The following is a 27,434-nucleotide window of genomic DNA, read 5'->3' as shown; positions in this document are numbered from 1 at the left end:
AAGATCACAGAAAATCGATGGGGGCCTAAAAAGACTTCTTTCTCCTCTCTCTACTTACTTAAAGTTCATTTGCCTCTTAATGTATAGGGTGACGTTAGAAGACTGGAAAACCAGGTGCTGCAGTAATTTTTCCTTGGGTTCCCATGGTTCTTGGTCACACTACTTCAAGGAATGAAGAGGTAGACCAGACAGAGTGGTGGGCAGCAAAGCAAGGTTTATGGAGTGATAGCAAAGTAGTAATACAAAGCTCCCAAGAAAGCAGCAGACCTGAGAGGGTTGCAACCACAGTTTCTAAGTCTAGGGGTTTTTTATGGGCTTCTTAGTGGGCTGTTTTAATCTGATTAACACCCCCCCTCCCCAACCTCAGGGCCTGACATCCAATCAAGTTGTCATCTATCAATCACAGGGGAAAGGGTGGAGGGCTCCTTCCAGGGTGGTGTAAAATCCTCTTAGGGTAGTTTCCTCTTAGGGCGGGCCGCATTGTCCCTGCCTGGCTGCCTCCCAGCTATCCGTCATGGGGAGTCACGTGTGGAATCTCTGGTCAGATATTTTGTTTCTCATCTTCCACTTCCTATTTCAGATTTAATATGCAATGAGAAAATACAATGTTATTTAACTATAGGATTTAGCTAGATTTTTTTTAAAAAACTACTTTCAGGTCAGGGAATACTAGATATGGAAGTGATGAGCTTGATATAGGAGGTCCCTTAGGACTTAAAACTTTAAATGTTTAAAAAATTTGATTTTTATTCATCCATTCTTACAGGAAAATCATTGTTTTATACTAGAGGATTACTTACATGGTTAGGGCAAATGCCCTAATGCCATTTTTACAATGACAATCCATAAATGCACCAAATCTACTTGGACATCTTTCCACCATTCCTCACCTTGCTGGCCACTGAAGCAACTCCAAAAAACCCCTATAGCCAGAATCACGGGTGTCCCATTTCATAAATAAAATTAAAACCCATTCCTTCAAATGTTAAACTCGATTTAAATAAGAGAATACTTTTTGGACAGAGGAAGTTTTTAAAAACTGCAAAAAGAGGATTAATCTGTTCAGTTTTCTGAAAAAAAAAATGTGGTGTCACCTAGTACTGATACATGGCTGATTCCTGTCTCTGTATCTCTAATTCTTAACTGTCATTTCCCAAAGCCACTTTTGAAAGCAAGGAAAAATGATGGCTAGCAGATATAACACCATTGTTGTACTGCTTTAGGTCTAAATACAGTACAGCCATCTTTATCTAATTGGGTTTTATAACCCATTTTCTTGCCATTTTAGTCCTTATTAATTATTTCACAGCCAGTTTTACTCTGGTCTTAATCCACAGACTTCAAGAAAATCTGTGAACACTCTGAAAATGTATACAAATACTATTGTCTATCTCTTTTCCATTGGGACAGTAGAGTCCCCAAGATTCTGATTTGTCATAGCCAAGCTATTTATTTTGAAAATTCAAACGATTTTAGGGGAAGATGCCATCCCCTCTCCTCCTCCTCCACCTTTGGAAGATTTAGCTAAAGAGGGGTTGACAATAATTTAATCAATACCTCATTCTGGACATTTAGGTTAAATGAACACACTTTGTACAGGAATCTTTCTAGAGTTCTTGTTAGCTTTAGGATAAATTCCAAAGGGTGAGACTGCTGAGCTAAAGGATGAGATAATTAAAATATTTAATACTTTTTTTTTAAAGTTCATTTATTTTTAGTAATCTCTACAACCAAGATGGCACTGGAACTCAGGACCCGGAGATCAAGAGTCCACTCTGCTCCGACTAAGCCAGCCAGGTGCGCCAAAATCTTTAATATTCTTCATACACACTGCCTGATTGTCAGAAAGTTATGAGATTACATTTTCGCCAGCACTGAAGTTTATTATCTCACATGTGGATATAACTTGTATTTCTTACTTTTACTTATCTTCATATTCCACGAGCCAAACACACCAATCCCGCCAGAAGAGAAATAAAGTACTATTACTTCCTTCCTTGGTTACTATGCATGCTGTGACCGTGATTGTAACAACAGTTAATATTAATTAAACATAAAAATTCTCTGAAGGAATTTGAGCTGGGATCTCCTACGGCTGTAACCACTGAGTTAAGGGCACAGGGGTGGAAGATGGTGACCCATGTGCAAAAACAGAAGGAAAATCAAAGCAAAGCAAAACAAATTCCCCAAAACACGGCTCCTGCCGCGCTTAGTTTCCTTCTACCAGGCAAGAGGTTCTAAATTTTAAAGATTTTTTTTTTTAAAGATTTTATTTATTTATTTGACAGAGAGAGATCACAAGTAGGCAGAGAGGCAGGCAGAGAGAGAGAGAGAGAGAGAGGAGGAAGCAGGCTCCCTGCTGAGCAGAGAGCCTGATGCGGGACTCGATCCCAGGACCCTGAGATCATGACCTGAGCCGAAGGCAGCGGCTTAACCCACTGAGCCACACAGGCGCCCCAAGAGGTTCTAAATTTTAAATGATTTGAATTTTCAGCTGCCAAACCCGCGTCTACCAACCAGTTCATCCTACTCCCAGCATCGCCCGCATAAGGAACGACTAGCACAGCCTGGACTAGACGGCAAATATTTTTTCCTCCTTTGCAAAAGGAAAAGGCCTAATAGGGGAGGGGGGGAAAAGGTGGTACTATTGCTTTTTAAATTTTCCAGGGCTAGACTTTTACCTTTAAGTCTTGAGAGACCTAGGTAACAAAACCCGGAGAGTGCACAGTCACAGCCGCTGCGCTTCCGGGATTTAGCCGAGCGGAGGGAGGACGCATGCGTAGTGCACGCTCCTAGGTCACTCACTTCCTACGACAGCGCTCTGCGCAGGTGCGGACGCAGGTTGCAGCAGCGCTTGGCCTCAGCTGATGCTGTCGTCCTGCCGCCCCTCCCCCGCCCCGAATCCACGGTGCCCCGGCGCTTGTAGGCCTGTCGCTCCAGCCCCCGCGATCCGGACGGCAGACCCCGTGACCCTGTCCTCGGGCCTGTGGGCTCCGGAGCAGCTCGGGACTGCGCAGCGACCCGAGTGTTGGTGAGCGACCCCGGACGCGCAGCCCCTCGGTCCATATTTTGGAGTGGAACTGTGCGGCGGCGCCTTGGAAAGAGCGGAGAGGGACGGGGAGTTACAGGCGGAGAGGCCGCAGGGGAGCTGGGCCAGTTCGGGCACCGAGGAGGCGCTCAGGGTTGGCTGATGGCGTTGTTGGTTGTTGTGTCACCTCCTACCGGGGTCCAGCCTCTTGCCGACGGGGCTTTAGGCTTTGGCCCAAGCCCAGAGCACAAGGTTGATCCAGGCCCCCACACCTTGTACAGCCAGGTGGCCCCAGGTTTTGCTTTTCTCGAGTTTTCTCGCACGGTTCCCTTGATCTTATCTTTAACCTTTACAGAGTAGGCTGTGTACCCAGTCTTGTTTATGTAGCTTAGGAATGGTGGTGGCTTTCTTCGTTATCACAGAAGATAGTGACCCATTTAAATTGGATGCTGTACTTCTTTTTCTTTTTTCTTTTTCATCTCTTCTTGCTGTCTTAGATCCATGTTGGGTTTTCAGTGGGAAATTATGATAAAAACATTGAATACAGGGAAGAGAAGGGGGTTTAGCACCTAATGATAAACAAACGAGCGAGTGTCCAGGAATAGAAGTGGCTAAATATTTCTACACTGTGAGGAAAATCCGGTAGGGAGGGTGGGGGGTATCTGATGAAGTCTGGTGCTAGTCAGTCAGTCTTGCTGAAACACCTGTTAAAGGCAGACTCATCAAGACAACTGTTAGATACACATAGAAGACAGGCCCAGACTGAGAGAGACTTGATCTTGCCTTGTGTCTCCCCTCATCCCCCGACCAAAGCATTCTAGTGGGATGCATTTTACCCTCGTGTGTTAACTGAGATCCCAGAAAGGATGCTTCTGTGGCCACACTGCTGAGGCGCTCAGTCCCTGTCCAACTGATATTTCACATAGGTCACTGTGTGGGGAGAGTGATGTTAATTCACCCCTGAACCACCTGTGACTGGCATGTGGTGGTTTGGCTTGGACTTAATGTCATTAGACAAACCAAGAGAAGATAATGCATTTGCGAAAGTTACAAGTTCATTTGTTTTTAAATTTAACATGTACAATGTATATGGAGATTTTTAATAATAAAATTGTGAAAATAAGCATCTTAATCATTTACACTTTTATATTTGTCTGCGAGTTGTATAATTTTTTTATTCTCCTGTTTACACTATGTTTGAATGATCCCCAACACTTGGATGGCATGCCAGTATTAAAAAGTGAACTTTTTTTGGTACTCCAGTATGACTTGAATTGTTGTCAGTTTTCCTTACTCAAATCACTGAGAATTTCTAAATTTTTAGAAGATTATTTATTTATTTGACACAGAGAGAGAGAGAGAGAGATAGAGATCATAAGTAGGGGGAAGGGGAGCAGCCGCTCCTCCTCTCCCCCCCAGCAGAGAGCCTGATGCTGGGCTTGATCCCAGGACAGTGGGATCATGACCCGAGCCACCCAGGCACCCCATTGAGGGTTTTTTTTTGGTTTGTTTTTGTTTTTTAATTTTTAAAAGATTTTATTTGTCAGAGAGGGAGCGAGTGCACAAGTAGGGGGAGCAACAGGCTCCCCACAGAACAAGGAGCCCCATGTGGAACTCGGAACTCACTGGATCCTAGGGTCCTAGGATCATGACCTGAGCAGAAGGTAGAAGCTTAACCACCTGAGCCACCCAAGCGTCCCTCAGTTAGAATTTTTAAAAGAAATGCTCATCTCTTTGTATGAATGTCTATATAATAATCCATTTTTAGGAACTGATAAAAGATAGACGGTCTAATTTAGGAAGAGAAGAAATGTTTTTAAATGTTTAAATGTTTTATTCAGTTTCCCTCACAATATCAGCAGGTTGGATTATATGACTTTTAAGTTCTTTTTCATCCTTAAAAAATTGTATGACTCCGGGCTCCTGGGTGGCTCTGTGGGTTAAAGTGTCTGCCTTCATCTCAGGTCATGATCCCAGGGTTTTGGGATCGAGCCCCGCATTGGGCTCTCTGCTCAGCAGGGAGCCTGCTTCCCTTCCTATCTCTCTCTCTCTCTCTCTGCCTGCCTCTCTGCGTACTGTGATCTCTCTCTGTCCAATAAATAAATAAAATCTTTTAAAACAAATCTAAAATTGTATGACTCAACTGCAGCGTTATTGCATTACCTCCCTGCAGAGGTTATTTTGCTATAGGTATGATATTTATAGGTACTACTACTACCTATTCTTACTTGGTTTTAAATTTATATTAAATATAAATTTAAATTTTACCCATGTTATTTTTGATAGCATCATACTAAAATTTTGGAAATTAATGTACTAAGTTTTACTGTTTTGTATTGGTGAATTATTAAATATCTTTGAATTTTAATTTCATAATTTTAAGTGTGCCAACTGTTGAATGAAAAAAATGCAGGATTTGGTTTTTGAGTTGTTTATGTTTTAAATGTTAAGGCTAGAAATGTGAGAATGAGAAGAATTGTGGATTTTATTTATCACAAAGGGGCATGAATTTTAACAGACTGAAACTTACTTTGAACTTGTAACCAGGGGTTAGGCCCAAGGAAACCTGGCTCCAGGAGTCCCAAACAGACCAGGTTCAGCCACTCACCACTGACAAAAATCCAAAAGCAGAGAAAGGGGTGGTGGTGAAATAAGAAAGGAATTTATTTCAGTGAGGCCAGCATGGGGAAGACGGGGGACTGAGGTCTCAAAATACTGTCTCCAAAGTGCAGAAAATACTTTTGAGTTTATATAAGGAAAATGTGGGACGAAACTGGATGGGTACATGCAGGTGGGTGGTAAAGGTCAGATCCACCATTGTCTTGGCATCAGTCCTGCTGGCCCCTTACTGCTTGAGGGGCTTGTTTGCCTCCCTTTATGGGATGCTTTGCCCTCAGTATCTTTGGCCTGCGTTTTAGAGATAAGCTGGAAAGAAGAATTTAATCAATTAGAAAGTACAGACTGAAGTTAAGGGAGGTAATTGAAGTCTTCGAACTTGACTGGTGAAACATATAATAAGTAATCATAATTTGCCTAAACCAACTTTAGCTTTAGCACTAATTGGTTTAAAGATAGAATATGTTTTTGTTTTATGTTTTTGTCTTATTCTAAGAAAAGCGAAGCCCACTTTATTTTCAGAGAACCCTAAAAAAGTATAGACTTGTAAAATTTTAATGTTTGAAAGCCTATTCTCATCACAAGTCTGATATATCATTTATAATATTTTATTAGAAAAACACTTTGGAGGCGGGTGCCTGAGTACTTCAGTGGGTTAAGCCTCTGCCTTCAGCTCAGGTTATGATCTCAGGGTCCTGGGATCCAGCCCCTTATTGGGCTCTCTACTCAGCAGGGGGCCTGCTTCCCCTACCCCCCTGCTTGCCTCTCTGCCTACTTGTGATCTCTCTTTCGCTGTCAAATAAATAAATAAAATCTTAAAAAAAAAGAAAAGAAAAACACTTTGGACTTTTGGATCCCTTGTTTCAGATATACTTTGATTAAATATAATTCTAATCAGAAAGTAATTTGAATATTCCTGTGAAGTTTGCTCTATATTAATTAGGTTGTTATAAAATCTCATATTTTAAAATCTCATAAAATTAGGTTGTTATAAAAATCTCATAATGTTCTTGAGTATACTTTTTTCCTGAAATTTACTGTAAGATTCTTCTTTTTCTTTAGACATGGGAAAGTCTTTTTCACATTTGCCTTTGCATTCAAATAAAGAAGATGCTTATGATGGAGTCACATCAACTGAAAACATGAGGAATGGACTGCTTAATAATGAAGTCCATAATGAAGATGGAAGAGGTGGAGATGTCTCTCAGTTTCCGTATGTGGAATTTACAGGAAGAGATAGTGTCACTTGTCCCACTTGTCAAGGAACAGGAAGAATTCCTAGGGGTATGTGTTACTGTGTTGTTTTTTCTTTAAAGAGTAATTCCAGGCATTCACACAAATAATATAAAACCCATAGATCTAAGCACAACCCTCTGTGTTTCCGAAGTCTTTTAGAATTGAAGTGAAAACTGTATATTAGTTATCTTCAGTTAAAGAGATACAAAGAAGTAAATCTAAACATTTAGAAAAAAAGACCAGAAACATCTTAAGGTTCCTAAAGCAGTAATGAAAACCACCAGTCTACCTCTAGTACTTTTTCCTTTCCCACCTGCAATAGCAGATATGCAATATGTCTTGACTGAAATTTTTTAGACCTATTGGGAATCAGTAGAGGTGGTAATCATATGTTGGGTTTTGGGAACAATTTCAGTAATTTGGTGACCTAATATTTTTAATTCATTATCTAAAGAATAGTAAGAAGCTAGTCATGGCCCAATTAGTTAGTTAGTTAGTTATTCTTAGGAGGGGGGAAAATCAGTTTGTGGCATATCATAGGGAAATTCAGAAGGGAATAATCTTCATGTGCAGTTTGTAGGCTAGACAGACTTCAGTAGAAGTGGAAACAATAGAAATAATACAAATACATTGTGTTATTGTGTTATTCTTATTTACCGGTTGAAGTTGATAGGTATTCCTGCAGAAAGTGGAAGGACAAAGTGATAAGGGAAGACAGATCAGTTTATACCAGTTTCTTTAAAAAAATGCCTTAGGTTAGGGAAGTTTATTTATGAGTTGGCCTTTGAATGTGATGGTATTATCTTTTCAGAGAATGAAAGGATTTCTTTAGGCAAAAAGATTAGTGCCTCTGGCTCAGAGGAAGGAAAAAAGGACTATTTTAGCAATCTGGATATATTTTTAAGGTACAGCCTATAGGCTTTTTTTAGCAGCCTGGAAATGGATTGTGGTTAGTAGGAAATCAGGATGACCCTGGAAGTATTTTTGTCTGAACAGCTGGAAGAATGGAGTAGCTGTTTATTAGGATGGAGAACAGGTTTGTGTGTGTCTTCTGGTGAGAGAGCAAGAACTCTGTTTTAGAGATAAAAGTTTTGGGATGCGTATTTGGCATCTAGGTGGATATGTTTAATAAGTAGTTACAGTAAGTGTCTGAAATTCAGGTGCAAGCCCTCAGCTGGAGTCATCGGAATACAGGTGGTTACTTGAAGCTGAGTTGGATGAGAGCACCAAGCTTATCAGTGTGAATAGAAAAAAAAAAAAGACACCCTAGTGCCAAACCTGGGGGCACTGGCACATTTCAAAGTCAGTGATTTGAGAAAGACTTAGCAAAGACAATGAAAAACAGCTATAGTAGAAGGAGGAAATTTTGGTCTCTGGTGTCCTGGAAATGAATCTAGGAAGTGCACCTAGTAGGAGAGAGTAAGGACCTGTTGGATGCTACCAACAGATCAGGTAATGTAAGGACTGAGAACTGACCATTGGATTTGGTGATGTACATGGAGACCACTGGAGACTTTTAAAAGAACAGCTTGGTGAGTTGCATAAGCATGTAGAGCATGTACAGAGTGGGATCAAGAGAGTATAGGAGGAGTGAAGTTACATAGTGAGAAAATAGGTATTTTGAGGAGTTTTACTGTATATATAAGGAAGAAGAAAGACGGTAGCTGGAGGGCACTGTGAAGTCAGGAAAGGGATTTTTTTTTTTTTTAAGATAGAGTGAATAATATGTATGCTGATGAAAATAATCCATAGAGAAAAAAAACAATGTAGGAGATGGGGGAATTATTAGATGTAGTGCACAAGTGCAGGGGGCTGCTCTCATAGAGGAGCATCTGCAGTTTAGGCTTTGTAGTAGGGAAGTAGAGTATATGGACACAGAAACAGGTAAGGTGAGTGGATGTGGTAGTGGGAGCTTGTGGAAGTTTTTTCCTGTTTGCCCCATCATGAGCTAAGAGTGAGGATAGAGAAGAAGGTATTGGAGATTTGAAGCGAGAGTTGAAGTTATAAAGTTGTGGTTTTGGAGAGTCAGATTGAGAGTGTGAACTAGGAAAATTGTATGATGGTTGACATCTTTAAAGGCCACTTGAGATTAGTGATCGAAACGAGGCCAGTGAGCATAGTTGCATGCTTTTATGTATCCACATTTAGCTGTATCAGCATGGTAACTAAAAGGTTGCTTTTAATAAGCAGGATTATAGTTTAGTCAAATGAATACCATCAAATAAGACAGGATACATGTACATATGGAGAGAGACATACATACATAACATATATTTACTTGTGGGTGTGGGGAGGTGGTGTAAATGAGTGGAGACTTGTAGAAGGGGCAGGGAGGAATAATGGAAACATAGGAAGCTTTAAAAGAGAATTTGACTGTAGTGCTTTAAGAGTTAATACAAAAAGTCAAGTTCTGATAAGATTGCAGAATTGGTTTATTAAAGATCTATGTATCCATTAAAGTATATGGATATAGCCTAACCCAAGAAATAAAAGATGTGTGACCTGAGTTGTGGAAGCCTCATTTTGTATGGGCTTTTGAAGCATGAGACGTGTTATGTATTGATTGTGGTTTTCAAGGAGTATAGGGCAAAGGATTTCAGGACACAGAGGTAGCAGATATTTCTTTTGCTCTTACCCAGGTAACCAAATCAGAATCTAAGCAGGAAATAGTAGTGGAAGAAGTTTTGGTACATTCAGATCTCCTGAAAGCTGAGCCTCTTGAGATCTTTTTCAGTAAAGTCATTACTCTTTCTCATTCTCTGTATTATTTGTATTCATAAGTAGATATCAAGTTTGAAAAATACATTATTTGTTTTGGAATTTAGTGTCTGTTAGATAATTTTTGAAAATTTTGAGCAGTTTACCAGAGAGATGAGACCTAGATGGTATTCTGGTCCTTCTAAACCAGACTTGGATAGAAAGCCACTATATTTTAATTAATCATATTAATAAATTTCTAAACCTATTTTTACTTCTAGGGCAAGAAAACCAGCTGGTGGCACTGATTCCATATAGCGATCAGAGATTAAGGCCAAGAAGGACGTAAGTGATGATAAGAAAATAGCAAATTTTGGGGGTATTTTTCTGCTTTTCAAATTACATATAATCACTCTAGGTTAACTATTAAAATGAAAAACGTTATCAGGTTCTTAAATTATGCCATCGATGCTTCACGTCATTTAAAAGAAGAAGGATTTCTGATTGGGATAAGGCCTTCAAAGTGGCATAGTGTCTCAATCTTCTCAAATCTATTTACTAAAACAGACAAACCTAGAAAAGCAGTAGGAAACAATGGGTGTTATTAAAAATGGGTGTTAAGGTTCTCCTACTCACCCCAGATTAAAAATGGAGCAAGGATCAAAACATGTTAGCAGCTCTGTGGAATTTGTGAAGGGAAACAAAAAGAACTGCTAAAGGTCCTCAGAGTTCTGAGACAAAGCAAATGTTCTGACATGCAAGTCCCAAAAGCTAAAGATCCCACTCAGAACACTTCCAGCAGATACTTCTGGATAACCTGGAAAATGGGAGGACTCTTGGTGTGCTGCACCTTGGAGAAAGTGCAGAAAAGGTCAGAGAGAGATCCACTAAGGGCCCTTATGATCAGAGGGAACTAGACCATCTTGATCCTCAAAGACCTTAAGAAAACTCACCAAAAGCTATTGTAATAGGACAGACATATCCTAAGGAAAAGCCTGTGAGGGACTGAATCCATTTTGTACAGGGAAAGAATAGGGAAAACGGAAGAAAAGTTTCGAAAACTGGAGAGAGAATCTCAGAACTATAGAAGTATATATACATATAGGCCATCTTACAAAGAAAAAAAAAAAAGAAAGAAAGAAAACAGTTAATTTTGTATTTTAATAGAAGATGGAGTTTTGAGCAGTGAAGCTAGGAAGGCCACCCTGGCTCATTCTCATCGCCTAAAATGGAAGCTTCTATTAAAAGTACAAAAACATTTCATTTAAAGATGAGCAACAAACAAGTATTGCAGTGAAGCATCATACAAAGATAGTGTTAAAGTGAAAATGCTAATAGATCATAGAAGCATATCAGAAAAACATGAAAACTAACAATATTATAAATGTTCTTAAAGAAATTCAAACTGTAGAAGCTATGAACTACAGGAGTCAGAAATTGAAAAGCTCAGAAATGAGATGACTAAATAACATGAGGACGTGAACCTCTGAAAGAATTAGGAAATACTAATTTCAGAAATGGAGACAAGACCGGAAGAACAATTGGAAATAGATACCATGAAAAGTATAGCAAAGGGAAGAGAAGTTACAAAAGAGGAAATGAAAACACACACACAAATTAATGAAAAGTAAGGTAACCATAAGCAAAGATTGAACACTCATATAATTGAAGCTCCTGAAGAAAAATCAAAGGAATCAAACTGAATAAATACTAAACATTCAGTTCAAGAACACTTCCTGGGGATGCCTAGGTTGCTCAGTTGATTCAACATCTGCCTTCTGCTCGGGTCTTGATTCCAGGGTGCTGGGGTGGAGTCCCACATGAGGCTCCTTGCTCAGCAGGGGGCCTGCTTCTCCTTCTGCCTGCCACTCCCCAGGCTTATACTCTCTTTCTCTAACAAATTAAAAAAAAAAAAAAAAAACCACTTCCTCAAGTGAAACAAGACATAGACCTACATATTGAAAAGACATGCCATGATCTTCAAAACATTATATCCGAACTTCAAATGTAAAAAGCAAAACAAAACAAAACAAAACAAAACAGAAAAACCCTTTGAAAGACCCCAGACAGAAGGATCAATTAATTTATAAGGGATAGAAAATCAGATTGGCCTGCTTCTTACCTACAGTACTCCAAATAAGTAACCAGTAGAGCAGCCTATTTAAATATTCATAGAAAAAAAAATAAACAAGATTTTAAAAAGGTTGTTCTGACCCTTTATTATAAAACATACAGTAGATGGTTATTAATGTTCAAGAAATTAGGCTTAAGTCCTCTATAATCTCTGGATGGAAAAACTTTACATAGGATTCAGAATCCAGTGAGACAGAAAAGATTAATTTGAAAAAACCTAGATTAACTTTTACAAGATGAAAACAAAACCTTAAATGAAGCCAGAATACAAATGGCAAACTGGGAAGTGATGTCTGCACCTTACCACAGATACCATGAACGAGTAGTCCAGAAAAGAGAAATAGAGTTCCTTTAAACATGTGAGAAGATGTTCAGTCTTGCTCATAAGAGAAAAACAGATTAAAACAATAGTGAAATACCATTTCTTATCTGTCAGATTAGGCAGAACTCCAGATTTTGACAGTGAATTGTTTGGCATACTCATAACTTGTTAGTGAAGAGGAATTTGTTGTTATCTAGGAAAATTACATACGCATTTACCTTTTGGCTCAGGAATTCTCCTTTGAAAATTTTTTTCTAAGGATAATTGTCAAATATAGTAAGCGGCTTTTACGTAAGTTACTCACTGTGCCAGTGTCTGTAATTGCAGAGGACTAGAAATAATGTAAATGGCCAGTGATAAGGTTCTGGTAGAATAAGTTAGGCTACATCTATATGTGATAAAATGAAATGAGGAAGAACTCTGTATTTTACTAGAGTTGATATCCAGAGTACATTTTTATCTGAAAACACATGTGCATACAGAGAAGGAGGGAGAAACAGTGGATTGATAAACCAAAGACTAATAAAATGATTACTCTCAGAGTTTGGGAGGGAACTTGGAAGAGGGAATAGGTAAGCAAGTGAGATGATCATGTGTTTGTATATGTATTTATATTTGGGGTTTAGAAGTACGTTTTTAAAAAATAGAACTTAAAAGATAAAATCCGAAGTAAAAAAAAAAAAATTCCTAAAATTTGAAACAAACTGAAACAAATGATTCTAATGATTCTGACTATATCTAGTTGGTGGCATAAGTACAGATGAAAGAATAACTTTAAGTGACTTGAAAATATTTTCATTTTGACTGTCAGTGTCTAGTAAGATGTGTTCTAAATGACAAAGATGACAACAAAAGTTTGAACTGCACTCAAAAGCTGCATTGTTAGGAGTAATGTTAGTATAATTTTGAAACTTACACATAAAGCCAGGTAAGTAAGTGTATACTAATGCCATTAGGGATAGGATTCTTAGCATAAAAACTAAGGGGTAAAAGTACAAAATCAAATAAATTTGATTTCTCTCTTCCAAGCAAGATGGGATCATCACAGGGACTAGATACATTCTTCCATCTAAAACAGCTAAAAAACTGGACAGATAAAGTGAAATAATATTTCTAGATAGTGAACATCAGGCAGTACAAGGACAGTGGTAACAGAGAAAGGGAAAACAAATGAGGTAAGCCCTGGGATTATACCACCTTACTGTCTAGGAAAAGATACCAGAGCGCAGCACAATGGAAAGAATCCAGGCAGAACTTAGCAGTCCCGCTAAACTGAGGAGATGCATGGTATTGGTGATCTAGGAGTCCGAGACTGGAGTTAGTAGGTCAGAGTAGGGTGGAGAGCTACACTGGGTAGGTGTAGGAGGATAGAGAGCTATACTGGGTACTCCTTGAGTGTTTCACTGAGTACTGATCAGTTTATAATGTGTGAGGAAAGTACCGGAGGCTGAAGAAAGAACCACACAAAACAGAGCAAAGGGGACAGTCCTCAGAGCCCACATGAGACCAGGGATAGTTTCCACCAGTCTTTGTGGAAAATCTCATAATTCATAGGGAATTGTGTGGAGTACTCAAATTATTTCCACAGATCTAGAAAGAAAGAAAGAAAGGTGCTGTGGGCTTTGAACTGAGAGTTACTTGGTGGAGAAACGAGGAAAATTTGTATTTTGAAACCCTAGTTTTGAGGGTAAACTTGAAGATAGAGGCAATTTTTGTCTCTGGAGATTGGAAATAAAGAGGGAGAGATAGAAGAACTACATTTCAAGGGCAGTTAGAAGAGTAGAAAAGCATGGAAAGTTTATTTCTTTTCTTATATCTACATACTATTATCCCCTTTTCTGATTTTCAAGAAACAGTTTAACGACATCATCAAAGCAGAGTTGATTAATGTAAACAATATTTTTAAATCTGAGTACATAAATACTTTGGGATGAGACTCAAAGTCTTAGTGAGACTTCACGAGATTGATGAAGCATGTGGTTATGTCATTATGTTTTTAAGGGCTTCACGGGTTCTGATGAGCAGTCACTTCAGGGAATTATATAATGGCAAAACCCACGTGTGAAAATTCTGCTTTAGTGAATTTAGAAGGGAGTCTTGAAATCCATATTTTTATAAAGTTCCCCAGCTTTTCCCCCAGTTCCACTGTGCAGCCTGGTTTAGGAAACACAGTAAATGTTGTATGTGCAGTAACCCTGAAACCCCGGTCTCCAAAAAGGAACATACATCTTTTAAGGAGAACATTTCAACACGTAATAGACCAGATCCAACCCAACTAAATACTTTTATAATGTAAAAGGTTGGTAAAATTATACATCTTTTCCTACTAGTGTAACGGGAAAAATTGAAGTTGAACATACCTTCTCTGAATGTTTCATTATGTAATTTTTGATGCATATGTATTTCAATACTCATTTTTCTTTTCAGAAAGCTGTATGTGATGGCTTCTGTGTTTGTCTGTCTGCTCCTTTCTGGATTGGCTGTGTTTTTCCTTTTCCCTCGCTCTATTGACGTGAAATACATTGGCGTAAAATCAGCATACGTCAGTTATGATGTTCAAAAGCGTACAGTATATTTAAATATCACGGTAAGTACAAATTCACATTAAAAATATTTGACTGCATTCCTTTATGATATACACCTTTGTCCCTTTAGAGAATATTAAATGTGACACTGGTCAGTTTGCTTTCTGTATGTCTGCTTTTGATCCTCTATCATTTCTGGTTCTGCTGAAAATGGCAAATAATAATTACTGGCAGTTGTATATACAGAATTATTTAGCATTTGGAGTTGCCTTTAAGATGGTAAAACAAACAGTTGCTGGCAAAAAAAAAGAAAAACATTTACAATCTGTTTACTTTTCAACATTTGACTCCAACTAATTCCTAGCAAAATGTTAAAATAGTTGATTCTATAAATGTGATAAATGTACCGTTTTCTTTTCCTTATATTTGGTGAAATACAGTTTTTGCCATTTTAACAGACTATTCCTTTATGGCATTTAAAGTACAAGAGACTGATTTCTCTTATAAATTAGTGTGTGGGAAAATATCTGCAGTGTTTTCCTGGACACTCGATTTAATACTCTACAGCCTTCCCACTCCTGAAAACAGGAAACAAAAAAACCTCAGAGAAGGTCTACCTGTTTATATGTTAATATTTGTTTGAAAAGAAGCATGGTTTGCAAACCACTGAATTATTAAAAAGGAACATGTATTGGTCATGCCATTAGCAATTATGTTTGGGTTCAGGCCTCAGAGTGCATCTGTGTGGCAGTGGTTTGTTTGGAAGAGTGATACTGGACTTTAGTTGGTTTTCTTTGCAGAGGTGGTACTGTATGCGTGAGGTGGAGGTAGAGATAAAGCTAGTTGTAGTTGAGGGGAGAGGTTTGGAGGGACAGGAGTGTAGAGAAATGGTATGTTAAAGTGAAATTACTCATTAATTGAAGGAAAGAAAGAACTCCCATGGGTCCATTTGTTCTCATTGCTTAGCACCAAAAGTTGTTAATCAGATTAAGGGCTTTTTAAAAAAAAAAAGTATCTGTGGAAAAAACATGTACATAAAACAACACAGTGCTAATTGTAAATCAATTTCATATGACTAGAGAATTACTGTTGAGTATTTTCTCATTTTAACAGCCATTTGGAATGAGGAATGTATTTTTCTTTGTGTACAGTTTTTTAAAAGTGGCCAGATTTTTTTGGCCAATCTCCAGAACTCGTTTTAGTATCAAATATTATAAATGTATAATAAAAGTCATGTGATATTCCCTTTTATATATCAGTGCATTAAGATGTAAATATCATACTTCAGTAATTATTCAGGAATTCCCACTTTTTTGAGATACATTTAACTGAGAAAGACTGAACATTAAATAAGAAATAGCATTATCATATAAGATAAACATTAAGTTTGACTGGAAAACTGTGAGATAAAAGGTTGAGTTTTTCATAGGTTCTCTGTCAGTATTTTGGAAAACAGAATTATATAATATTACTTTTGTTTCTTAAAATGAGAAATAGACAGTCTTACTACTTTCTCTGTTACAGTAATATTTGTCTTTCTGCTTATGAATATGTTACCATTATACATTTGACACCCTTGATGTCTTTTTACTTCTGCTACCTAGACCTGTAAATATATACATATATTTGCTAATAATGCATATATACATTTGTATACACATATACATTTATAAATGTAGCCAGATATTTTCATATACACGTGGATGTTTTACCTTGAGAGGTCACTAAATTTTCCCATGTTAAGGGCCCTTATGGTCTTCTATATGGCTGTATTGCCATTTACTCAACCATTTCTTAATAGATGTTTAATTTTGCTATTACTAATACTCAGAAAACATCTTTGTACTTAAACTTTGTTTCCATTTTAGGTTATTGTTATAGGATAGATTCCTAAATACAAATTTGCTAACTAAAGATCACAGATCATTTTAAGGTTTTTGATAATAAATCATCATTACTTAAAAGCTAATGATTGTGGTCTCTTGACTTACAGATTAAGTGGATTCTCACTGCTTTCAGCAACAAAATGTCTGATAGTACCAAACTTTGTCTTTTTTTTGGTCTGTCTTAATGTTTCTTTGTAATTCTAATGCTCAATACATCGTTTTCTAATTCTTGTATTTTTGTTGTCAACCAGTTTTTCATTATTGATCCCTTTAATAGCTATGGGCACTTCAGAAAAAGACACATACCAACGTTATTTGCATGTACAAAGGAGTCCATGATTTTTCTGCATCCCATTCTTCGGCCTGTATCAGAAGGTCCATTGACTTCAGATAAACAATCCCTTTTCTATAGTGTCTAGAAGTTAAATTGACATGGGTATTAAGAGCTAAGTAGATGAAAACTTTTATATATTTAGATAAAGGTTATTTCTACTACATTATAGAATTTTAATTCTCTATATAACTAGATTAATAAATAAATGTGATCATAAAAATCACTGATTGCTAGCATATTCTCTTTTTATCCTTTTTTACTGAGACTGTTTCTCTTTTTCACTTACCCCATAATTGCCATTCTCCATCTTTCTCCATGTTCATATTAATTTATAAGCCCACATTTAGCTTTTCTTAATACTTATTTTCATATGTACATATTTTATGCATCTTGGTTTTCTCACTTGTTAATTCCTTGTAGAAATCTCTCCTAATTTTCTGGCTTAGAGTTAATCCATTCTTTTTAATGGGCTGCATAATATTCCATGTAATGCTTTAATACTATTCAGTCATTATTTTTATAGCCGGTCATTTGGTTTATTTTCAGTCTTTTTTTGTTTGTTTGTTTTTGCCACTGTTGTCATTAACATCCAGTGTTTTTATTTCTTTAGGATAAATGCTCAAGTACGATTGCTAGGTCACAGGATATACATTATTTTTATATTAATGGCTGTTGCTAGATTCCTTAGCAGAATGGCTGCAAGACTTCACGTGTTTTCCAGGAATGTAAAAATAGACCCTTTTGCTCATATCCCTGCCAGCAGTAGGATTTGTTGCTTGCTATAGGTTTTACTAGTTTAATGAATATAAAACAATATTCCTTTTGTACTAAAACAACTTTTCCCCAACTCTAAATGAATTTGAGAATTTCTAAGTAATTTCTAAATGATTTCTCATCATTTATATTTGTACTGTTTTGATTTATTTCTTCAATATGCTTTGCTCTTGTTTGCTTTATTATTTTTTTTCTTAAGGCTTTGTCTTTTTAGTTAGTAAGGACTCTTTGTATAGGTGGTAACCATTACAATCTGCCTTACAAATATTTAAGATTTATCATTTAGTTCCTGTAGATATTCTTTCATGATGACTGTTTCAGATGTTTTATTTTTTATCTGTTGTTTCTTGACTTAACATTTTTTTCTTCATTGGCCGTTTTCTAAAATAATTTGAGATAATAGTTGTGAATTAGAATTGCAAAAGTTCCCCCACTTATTAAGAATAGAAATAATGTAGCTCCATTTCTTTCCAAAAAACAGACTTGAATCTATCCTATTTCTTCTTCAAAGGAACCCAGTGGAAATTTCTACTTACATACAAGTTAAAATACCAATTCTTTTTAAACAAAATTTATTTAAAGTACTATTTAATGTTTTAAATGGTCATCTTTGTATTTAATAGAATAAGAAGTAGCTTACTGATAATGTCTGTAAAGATACCTGTATATTAATATTTAGCAAAAATTTAGATGAAATTTAAAAATTATTGTTATAGAATTTTTGCTAAGGCCACAAATACATTTTCTAACATTCATTTTGTATATTCCTATAATGTACATTTTCTGGGCCTTTTTTTTTTTAAATTGTATGTTTATTATCAGCATAATATAGCACTCATCATAAAACCAAATAATCAGTTCATTTAATGTCTGTCCTATATTATTTTTGGCAATACTTTTCTTCCTCCTAATAACTGAAGCATGGCCAAAGCTGAAGTCTTATTTATTTTTTTGAAGTTACTTTTTAAAATTAATTTTGAATACATACTTGGTATGCTTATACATTTTCTGTTTTGTTTCTTTTGCAGAACACACTAAATATAACAAACAATAACTATTATTCTGTTGAAGTTGAAAACATCACTGCACAAGTTCAGTTTTCAAAAACAGTTATCGGAAAGGCACGCTTAAACAACATAACCAATATTGGCCCACTGGATATGAAACAAGTAAGCTTCCATCATGAACTACTTCACAGGAGTTCAATGAGTCTTGACTTTGTCTCTCATATTAACTTGAGGGAGGGGAGAATTTCCTCAAAAACTTGACCTTGACATGTGTCCCTTCCATGTATAAGAGAAAGTCTTAGAAGCAACTTTGCAAAGGGAGACATTTCTAAACTCTTTGAAATTGTAAAAGGTGTCTGAAATAGTTGATGCTTTGCCCCTCTTTCCAATTGGCTTACTTTCATTTTTTGCATTTCAGATTGATTATACAGTACCTACTGTCATAGCAGAGGAAATGAGTTACATGTAGTAAGTTTTGATTTTTAATAATCTTCTCTCATTAGAATATAAAGTGAGGAATAAAGTGTATCGATATCTTCTGAATTACCTGCCATCTTCGCAGTCAAGAAACCACATTTGGAATATTCCCGGCCTCTCACTGATCTCTTTCTGTTCTCCTGTGCCAACATATATCATATTTATTATGTGCATTATGTACCTATATACCTAGTTTTGTTTTTTACTGATTTTTCAGAATTAAGACAAATATACCATGTCACCTTCTAATTATTCTGAGAACCGTATTCTCATACACTTTAGTACGTATTGACTTTTTAGTATTGGAAAACTAAAAGTGCTAGTACTTTATAATACTCTTGTTGGTTTGAAGTTCTGAAGCTTTTCATTTGGGTCTGATTATTGACTCTCATTAAGTTAAAAAAAAAAAGGATAAATTTTTACCATCTTCTGATAATCAGGCTAACAGAATTCTGAGTAACAGAATGTTCACTACAATTTCAAAAGGTGAATAAAAAGTGACAATAATTTGTAGCCTGTCTTAAACAACTCTACAACAGCTGTAGTAGGAAAGCAGGTCTGTTTCTAGAATGAAAAGTCATGAAAATATTTATCATTATTTGACGTATAGAAAATGTTCGATCAATAAATGCTGTATCTTCTTTTTTTTAGATTTATTTATTTTAGAGAGCACATGCACAAGCGGGGGTGGACATGGAGGGGTAGAGGGAGGGAGACAAGAGACTCCCTGCTGAGCAGGGATCCTGACTCTGGATTCGATTCCAGGACCCTGAGATAATGACCTGAGCTGAAATCAAGTCAGATGCTTACCATGTGAGCCACTTAGTGCCCCACTTTATATCTTCTTTATAGTATCTCTGTTAGCTCTAATATGGGAGGAATCATAATTAAATGATTTTAAATTTGTTATATTATAGCCTGCATTTATTCACATTGTTTTTTTCTTTTTAACAGTGATTTCTGTACACTGATATCCATCAAAGTGCATAACATAGTACTCATGATGCAGTAAGTATCAGTTTTTCTTGAGATTTTCTTTGGTAAACTTTAGATTTATAACATTGGCTTATAGCATATACAGCAGCTTTACAAATATCAGTTCATTTGGGTTTTAAACCCTGCAAAGGTGTGATGAGATGAATAAATATTATTTCACTTGACAAATGAGACAGTGGGGAGCTCAGAGGTGAAGGATGACATGGCCCCTAAGTAGTGAATCTGGACCTTGCAGGAATGCTAGAAAGTGGAAGTGGGTGGATTAGAGAGGAGAGCAGAGCACAGCATCCAATTTTCTGCTGCCTGTGGTAAAAAAAAATCCTCAACAGTAATGAGAAGTACTGTTACTGGTTTGAAAGTTTGGTGTTACTCAAAGTCCTTAAAACATTGTAGGTTATAGGCTTGGTATTTGGGCCATTAACTGACATCTGAATACATTTTCCTGTGATGAGAGAACTATGATTTTTTTTTTAAGATTTTATTTTTTTATTTATTTGAGATTGAGAGAGTGAGTGAGCAGGAGGGAGAGAGAATCTGAACAGACTCTGTGCTGAGCACAGAGCTGGGTGGAGGGCTCGATCTCACAACCATGAGATCATAACCTGAGTCAAGACCAAGAGTCAGACGCTCAACTGACTGAGCCATGCAGCGGCCTGTATGTAATTATTTTTAAAAGTGAAATGAACTTACATATTTTTGTCTAATGATAAGTGTCTTGGAAACATTATATTTGTTTTGTATAATTATTTGAGTAGGGCTGGCTAAACCAGCATTTATGTTACCTGTTGGGGAAGTAGTCCCCAAGAGGCTCATGTCCACAATATTAAGTTACCATTAATCAGTCTCTCTCAGGAGAAAATTTTGGTTATATAAAAGTATTCTCACTTTGGAAGACTTTTTTAATGTAACTGTTGACTGTTTCTCCCCATTTCAGTTTTATTGTTGTTGTTTTCTTTTTTAGAGTTACTGTGACAACAACGTACTTTGGACACTCTGAACAGATATCGCAGGAGAGGTACCAGTATGTTGATTGTGGAAGGAACACAACTTACCAGTTGGGGCAGTCTGAGTATCTAAATGTACTTCAGCCACAACAGTAAAAACTGAAAGAGCTGCCAATGGAGAAGAAGAAATCCCTATTAATATTTTCCTGAACTCTGAAGGATGAGGTACTTACTTCCTAATAGGAGATCTTAAATTGAACAAACCTAAAGTTTACATTTCCATTGTAGGGGTACAGTTGAAAGTATGTGGACTTGTACATTATTGCAACACTCTACTCTGTGTTCATGGTATCTGTACCAGGATCTTTTACTTGAATCTAAATTTGCCGGTTGATTTCTTCTCCTCCTCTCCCCAAAGGATAACATTGAGACTTCCCATGTGGGACAGTAAATAATTATTTACAATTCACAATTTCAGTCACCACTGGAAACATAATTTTGATGATGAACGGAATTTGAGAAACTTTATTTCTGAATGTTTTTATAGAAAATTACTGAGAGCCTGTATTCATGAAAGACTTTCAAAAAATAACCTTTTTTTGGTTTGTTTTATAAATTTCCATTGCTACATAGTAGTATTTCAAGATATTTTAGCTTTTAGCTAGAACATTTGTAGTTTTTCATTTGTTGAAATTCTACTCATTTGCACGTTTCTGTCAGTCTTACTTCAAGCTAGTGCTTGCATAACACTAGAAACCAAAATAATCATTGCAAAATTCTGTACCTAAAATTTTTTAAAGCCCCATTTCACATATCTTTCCATATAAGTAAGTTTTGTGAAATTTTTGTGTAGTCCTCAAACATAGTTAATGTACAATACTGTAAATAAACTGTGCATGGCTTTTATACAGCTTTAATAAATGTCAAATAAAGTACAAAGTGGAGTAAGTTGCTCTTAAAAATAAAACAGGAAAATGAAATTCAGAAACTTATAGAATATGAGTCTGGTTCCAATTACATATGGGAATAGGCATAAAGTAGTTTTGAAATAAAGTATTTTGATGCTCCACCTTTTTTTTAATGTTGGTTTTCATGCTAACAAATTGTGGAGACACTTTTCACAACTCTTAGGTACCCAAGTCACCCTCATCATCCATTTTATGCCTGTTTTAAGGAGGAAATCATGTCTTTGGTAGAAGTTATCCAAGAAATCTTGGTCATTAAATGATGGTGGCAATATCAAAATAAAACCTATATTACCCTTTTTAAAAATTTAGTAACTTTACATATCACATGGATACCATGCCTCTAGCAGTTACATTTTAAAATTTTCAGTTTTTCGTTTGGATTTTATTTAAAATTGTTTTCAAGTGTAAATTACTAACTTTTTCACTTTGCTGTTTTATATTTTCAAAACCATTTTCCGTTTGGACTTCTTGCCTTTTCACCTGACAAGTTTCTGATTACCTTGTAAATAAGTACCACTGAGGGTAGGGGTCGACTGTGATACCAAAAATAAATAAATAAATAATAAGTGGCTTGAGATTAATTTCTTTCTGTTCCCTTGTGACAGAAGTCAGGTTCCCCGTCCCCCAAAGTGCCTAACTTAGGTCTGAAACATACGTCTTTATCAGTCGGACTCTCTCAGCTGTAACACACAAACTTTAACTATTTAGAGCGAATGAAGCCTCCTTTTTGCCTTGAAACACTCAGGTCTCCCTTTAGCTTTCATATCATTTTCTCCATGTTTTCCTGAGTGAATATTTTAAATGGGTGGAACGCACAAATTTCTTTCTTTCTTTTTTTTTTTTACTGCTTGTCTTACCTCAGTCCATTGCTAGCACATCCATCTTTGCTATTAAAATCACCCCATTACATCTGTTATAGACCTACTAGTCAGACCAATCTTAATGTGTTTTTCTTCTGTTTTTTAACTACTCATTCTCCTTGAAGCTGCACACTTCCCTCATATATTGTTTGTTATTTTTCAGTTCATTCTCATTTCATTTTCCCTCATTCTCTGTCTTTTGACATCTTTTAATGAGTATTATCTAGATCTTTTCCCTCAAAATTTCTAATCCTGTGACTTTAGCCAACAGTTATTTATCTTAGGGCTTCCGAGTCTTTCTATACATCTCTCGGGTCACCTCTCTACCTAGAGATAAGAGTATTCCAGTGACTCTCTTTGTAAAATCATAAAATATTTGAAAAATTTTTATCATATTCTGTTCTGTTGTTCTCTCCTTGTCCTCATGTCCCATTTACTTCAGAATGACCATTCGTTTTTTCAAAATCATCCTTCAGATATGCCTCCTTGAGAAATCAATCCTGATTTATTTTTCTGCTCTGTGTCTTTTAACCTTGGTAAAGTATGTAGTGTAAATTAAATGTATTTTTCTATTATTTGTGGTTCTGGTAACCTGTTAGTGTGCATGTATGGAGTCTACTGAGGAGACGAAGTGAGGGAACATTTGCTTTCAGTGACTTAGTTGTGAGTATTTTTTTTTCATTTTTTAAATTAAAAACTCTTTATTATACCTACTTTTCCATGAAATATAAGGTAGAAAAGGCTAGAATATAAAATAAATGAAAACCAGTAGTAGAGGGAAAAAAAAGGATCATCTGTGACTACTTCCAGAGACTTTTAAGCAACTTATCAGAATAAGCCTGGAACAAAACAGGCTTTAAATTAATAAAATTACCAAAATACATTCAGGTGAGATAGAATTATAGCCATTGAACACACACACAGGGAAGAATGAATGAGCACTGTCTAGTGAATTTTTTCTTACATAGTGATAGGGTAGATAACCAATACATTTTTTAAAACTGCTCTCAGATCTTATTCAAAGGATATGGTAAAGATGTTACATTTTTTCTGATATTCTCAAGAATAATTTTCTCTTAAATTACACTTTTAATAGACTGGTCATTCTAACCAAATCCAATATTAGAACAAAGTCCCTGGGTATTGATATTGCATGTATCTAACATGCCCTTCTCTAGAGCTCTTCCATGTGTTTTTCTTTATATAATTTCTCTAGTCCTGTGAGTCAGACAAAGCTGTGCTAGGATCCTCATCTTTTAGAAGAGGAAGGAGAGGCATGGAGAAGTTAAGGGACTTGTGGAAGATCACATACTTCGTAAATAGTTTATTGGGGCCAAACCTAGTTTTTCGGTCTCTCATGTATATGCTCTGTCATTTAAAAGAGTCTACTAGGAAGCCCTGTTGACTCAGGTTAGTATGATTAAAACTCAGAGACAACATACACTTAGTTAATAGTGACAATCAAAATAATATGGATGGACTAAGATTTGGGTACCTTTAACTTGGTACCTGATATATTCCTAATGAAAAATGAGCTCTTGTACAATATTTTGTACAATATTTTGGTATAGCATAATTGACAGCTGATTTCTTCTGTTAAAATTTATACTCCTTGATCATTCCAGTAACAATATGGCTGATAGGTTGTTGGAGTAGTCTATTTATAAATAGTAGAGATTAACGTATGTGAGATTTAAAAGAACAGTGAAAAATAGATACCAGGAAAATTGCTTGAAATTGCTCGATAACCATCTTTACTATAGTACATAACTTGTAAATGTGGTTTTATTTGTGAACAGTTTTTCTGTGCCTTTTTGTTTGTTTAGGCCAGTGAGATAATTATTTTCTGTAAGAGTTCACGACAAAGTAAAATTAAATTTAGATCTGTAGTTTGGAAGTGATATGGTACAGTGTTAAATAGACAGAAAATGATTGCCAAAACACAATTAAAAGTATCATTATTGCAATACAGATCTGGGTATTTTGTTGCAGGGCATGTCCCCAACTCTCCTATATACCAATTTTCTAAAAAATTCTTAAATAATTCTTTATAATGATTCTATTTCATTCAATAAAATAGTTTGTTAGATGCTTGAACCCAAAGTAAGTCACTGTTCAGTATAACAAATAGTTATTAGTTACTATTTCAGATACTGTAGTAATTTCTTATTTGCATTATCTGATTATTACTCAGAAGCGCCCTCTAAAGTAGATACTGACAATGCCCCCTTGTTTTATATCTGAGGAGATCCAATTCTAGAGCAGTTAAGAAATATGCATAAACTTGGAAGTGGCAGATTTGAGATTCAAAACCTGTGGAATTGACCCAAACATCATTGCTCTTACAATTAGCATGTTTTCCTTCCAGCCTTCGAAAATGTTTTGTTTGTAAAAATATGTTGGTTGTTTCACTAAGAGTTTGAGGTTTTTGATAGTATTTTTAAAAATACTATTAGGATACTTTATTATTTTGTAGATCTTTGGTATGATACAAATGGTTTATCAGTGAATTTTAAGGTTTTTAAAATTCATACTTCTCTGTTACACAGGATTTTTTTCTTTTTAAAAGAGAAAATTTTAAATTTACGAATATACATCAGACTTCATTGGTAAGCAGTATGAATTGAATTTCACAATATTAGGTTGCAAACTGAAGGTTACTTATCATAGTGTCATGATTTTTAGGTCATAATATCTGAAAGCAGCAACTACTTGACTCAAATACATCCAAGAATAATTAAATTTTATTTCTCTTTTTTATAAAATCAGATTTTAAATGAGATGTTTATCTGAAACTTATTTTAAGGAAAATATATGTGTTTGAGAAGATGGGGTTAAAAAAAACTGTTAAACATTATTTCTTTAAAAAAATTTATTTTTACATGAAAACAATATATTTGTGATGTGCTTCGATCAAAAATTTTACTTCTCTATCCCAGATCTACTTACTTCAAAGTAAAAATTTTCACTTAGCTGAAATTTCTGATTAGAACTTATATTTGTGTATTTTTGTGCTTAGTGAGAATGTAAATTTCACAGTGGATTTTTGAAATTTATCCTTACTTTGAATTAAAGCAAGTGATATATTTATAAAATTACTATAGGGATGAAAATGGTAGTTTCCATTTTTTTAAAAAATGAGTGTGATCATGTTTTTAGTTCTTTTTACACATGTTTAGCACAGGCTCTAAATTAAATACCTGTGTTGACCCTAAAAATATTCCATAAATTAATTTAACAAATATTTGGAAAGTTTTTCATAGCTTAATAGCTCTTCTAGAAGGAAATTGTTGCCTTCTGTTTAATTACATTAATTGAAATGTATTTAAGAGAAATGTTTTCAGCATATTTTATATACTAAAAAACAAAAAGGATTAGTATTGGGCCAATGGCCAAGAGGTAATATTACTACCATGTAGACTATTACTATTCAAATTGTCCCACCTCCCCCAGAATTTTAGAAACTAGAAGTCTGGGAGATACTATATCAGCTGTGGTCAGGTGATTCTAAGTGCTGTAAGTAAGTACTATTCATCTTTTAATTATTGTGTGAGATGGAACAAATGCAAAGTTACAAAAGATGCATAATTTCATTATGTAATGGTTTGTTTTAGGCATAAAATACCAGCGAGCTATGCTTTATGTTTTGTTGTATATTTCCTTTGTAGAACTGAAGTAAGATTTTGGAGAAGGATTTAAAATGCTTGCTGACTTGATGTGATTGGTCACATATTTGAATGATGGCATTACCGGGTAGATTCTAGTCCATGATTCTGATTGTGGAATAAAGAATAATACAGAAAAACAGACTATGCTTGGGCACTTACTCTTTGCTATTATCATGTGTTAGCTTCCATCATAACACACTAAATTTCCAAGTTGAGCAGTTCTGTAATTGTAATTATTGTTGCTGTTCATGTAACAAAATATGCTTATATTAGTAAAAGGAATAGAAGTGCCCCCAAATGCTATTTTTTTAATTACTTGTAACTGTTGCTCTTGTAATTGTGTATGACAGAATAAAATTTGTAAACATTTTAGCATGAAAAATAAATTTGTATCAGTCAAGTATCTTGGTCTTACTTTAAAAATTCCCTTGACATAAACAAATCAGTGCAGATACTGAAAGTTGGTTAGCTTAAAGCTGTCAGATCCTTTTAGTTCTTACCTGAATCCCACTTTTGCATCATCTTTAATTTCTTTTTCTTTTGTCCACTTAGCTTTCATTCTTTTGTCAAATGCTGTCTGTTCTACCTCTGTAATATCTCTGGAACCTGTTTCATACTTGAAATCTCTATTGCTATTACTCTGTCATTATTTTACTGAAAAAGAGCCCAATTCCTTGCTGTTGGTGTTAAGAACCTTTCATTGTTTGTCAACACCTAAATTCATATTCTTTTTCCCTGTCTTTGCCCCTCACCTGTGTCCAAGCCAAATTGAGATGTTTGCAATTCCTTGGAAATAGTTCCTTCCATTATCCATGATTTGCTCATTGTGTTCCCTTTTTCTGAGAAAATTATTTGACCCTTTCTTTAATCCTCAATCTTATCTATTCTTCAGTGTTCAGCCCAAGTGCCCCACTTGACTTTCCAGCTCTTCCTCCATATTCAGACATTTGGTAGCTTATCTCC

At 35.7% G+C, this 27,434-nt stretch overlaps 1 protein-coding gene across 1 annotated transcript; it reads left to right on the top strand.

Annotated features, from left to right (window-relative positions):
• The first annotated feature begins 2,917 nt into the window (after positions 1-2,917).
• On the top strand, positions 2,918-26,871 carry TMEM106B (transmembrane protein 106B). Its single transcript, XM_032304548.1, has 8 exons — positions 2,918-3,031; positions 6,707-6,928; positions 9,859-9,922; positions 14,460-14,619; positions 18,580-18,720; positions 18,977-19,026; positions 19,990-20,043; positions 20,993-26,871. Exons 2-8 carry the CDS (start codon positions 6,709-6,711, stop codon positions 21,129-21,131), a joined length of 828 nt encoding a protein of 275 aa, XP_032160439.1. The 5' UTR covers positions 2,918-3,031; positions 6,707-6,708; the 3' UTR covers positions 21,132-26,871.
• Positions 26,872-27,434: the final 563 nt, after the last annotated feature.

Source organism: Mustela erminea, chromosome 11 (assembly GCF_009829155.1).
Source record: "Mustela erminea isolate mMusErm1 chromosome 11, mMusErm1.Pri, whole genome shotgun sequence".
NCBI lineage: Eukaryota > Metazoa > Chordata > Mammalia > Carnivora > Mustelidae > Mustela > Mustela erminea.
This window is presented reverse-complemented; position numbering and strand designations above follow the sequence as displayed.

Coding starts and splice junctions, on each gene's coding strand:
- TMEM106B (XM_032304548.1), top strand. CDS start 6,709: ATGGGAAAGTCTTTTTCACATTTGCCTTTGCATTCAAATAAAGAAGAT. Junction 6,929..9,858: donor AACAGGAAGAATTCCTAGGG/GTATGTGTTACT, acceptor TTTTACTTCTAG/GGCAAGAAAACCAGCTGGTG. Junction 14,620..18,579: donor CAGTATATTTAAATATCACG/GTAAGTACAAAT, acceptor TTTCTTTTGCAG/AACACACTAAATATAACAAA.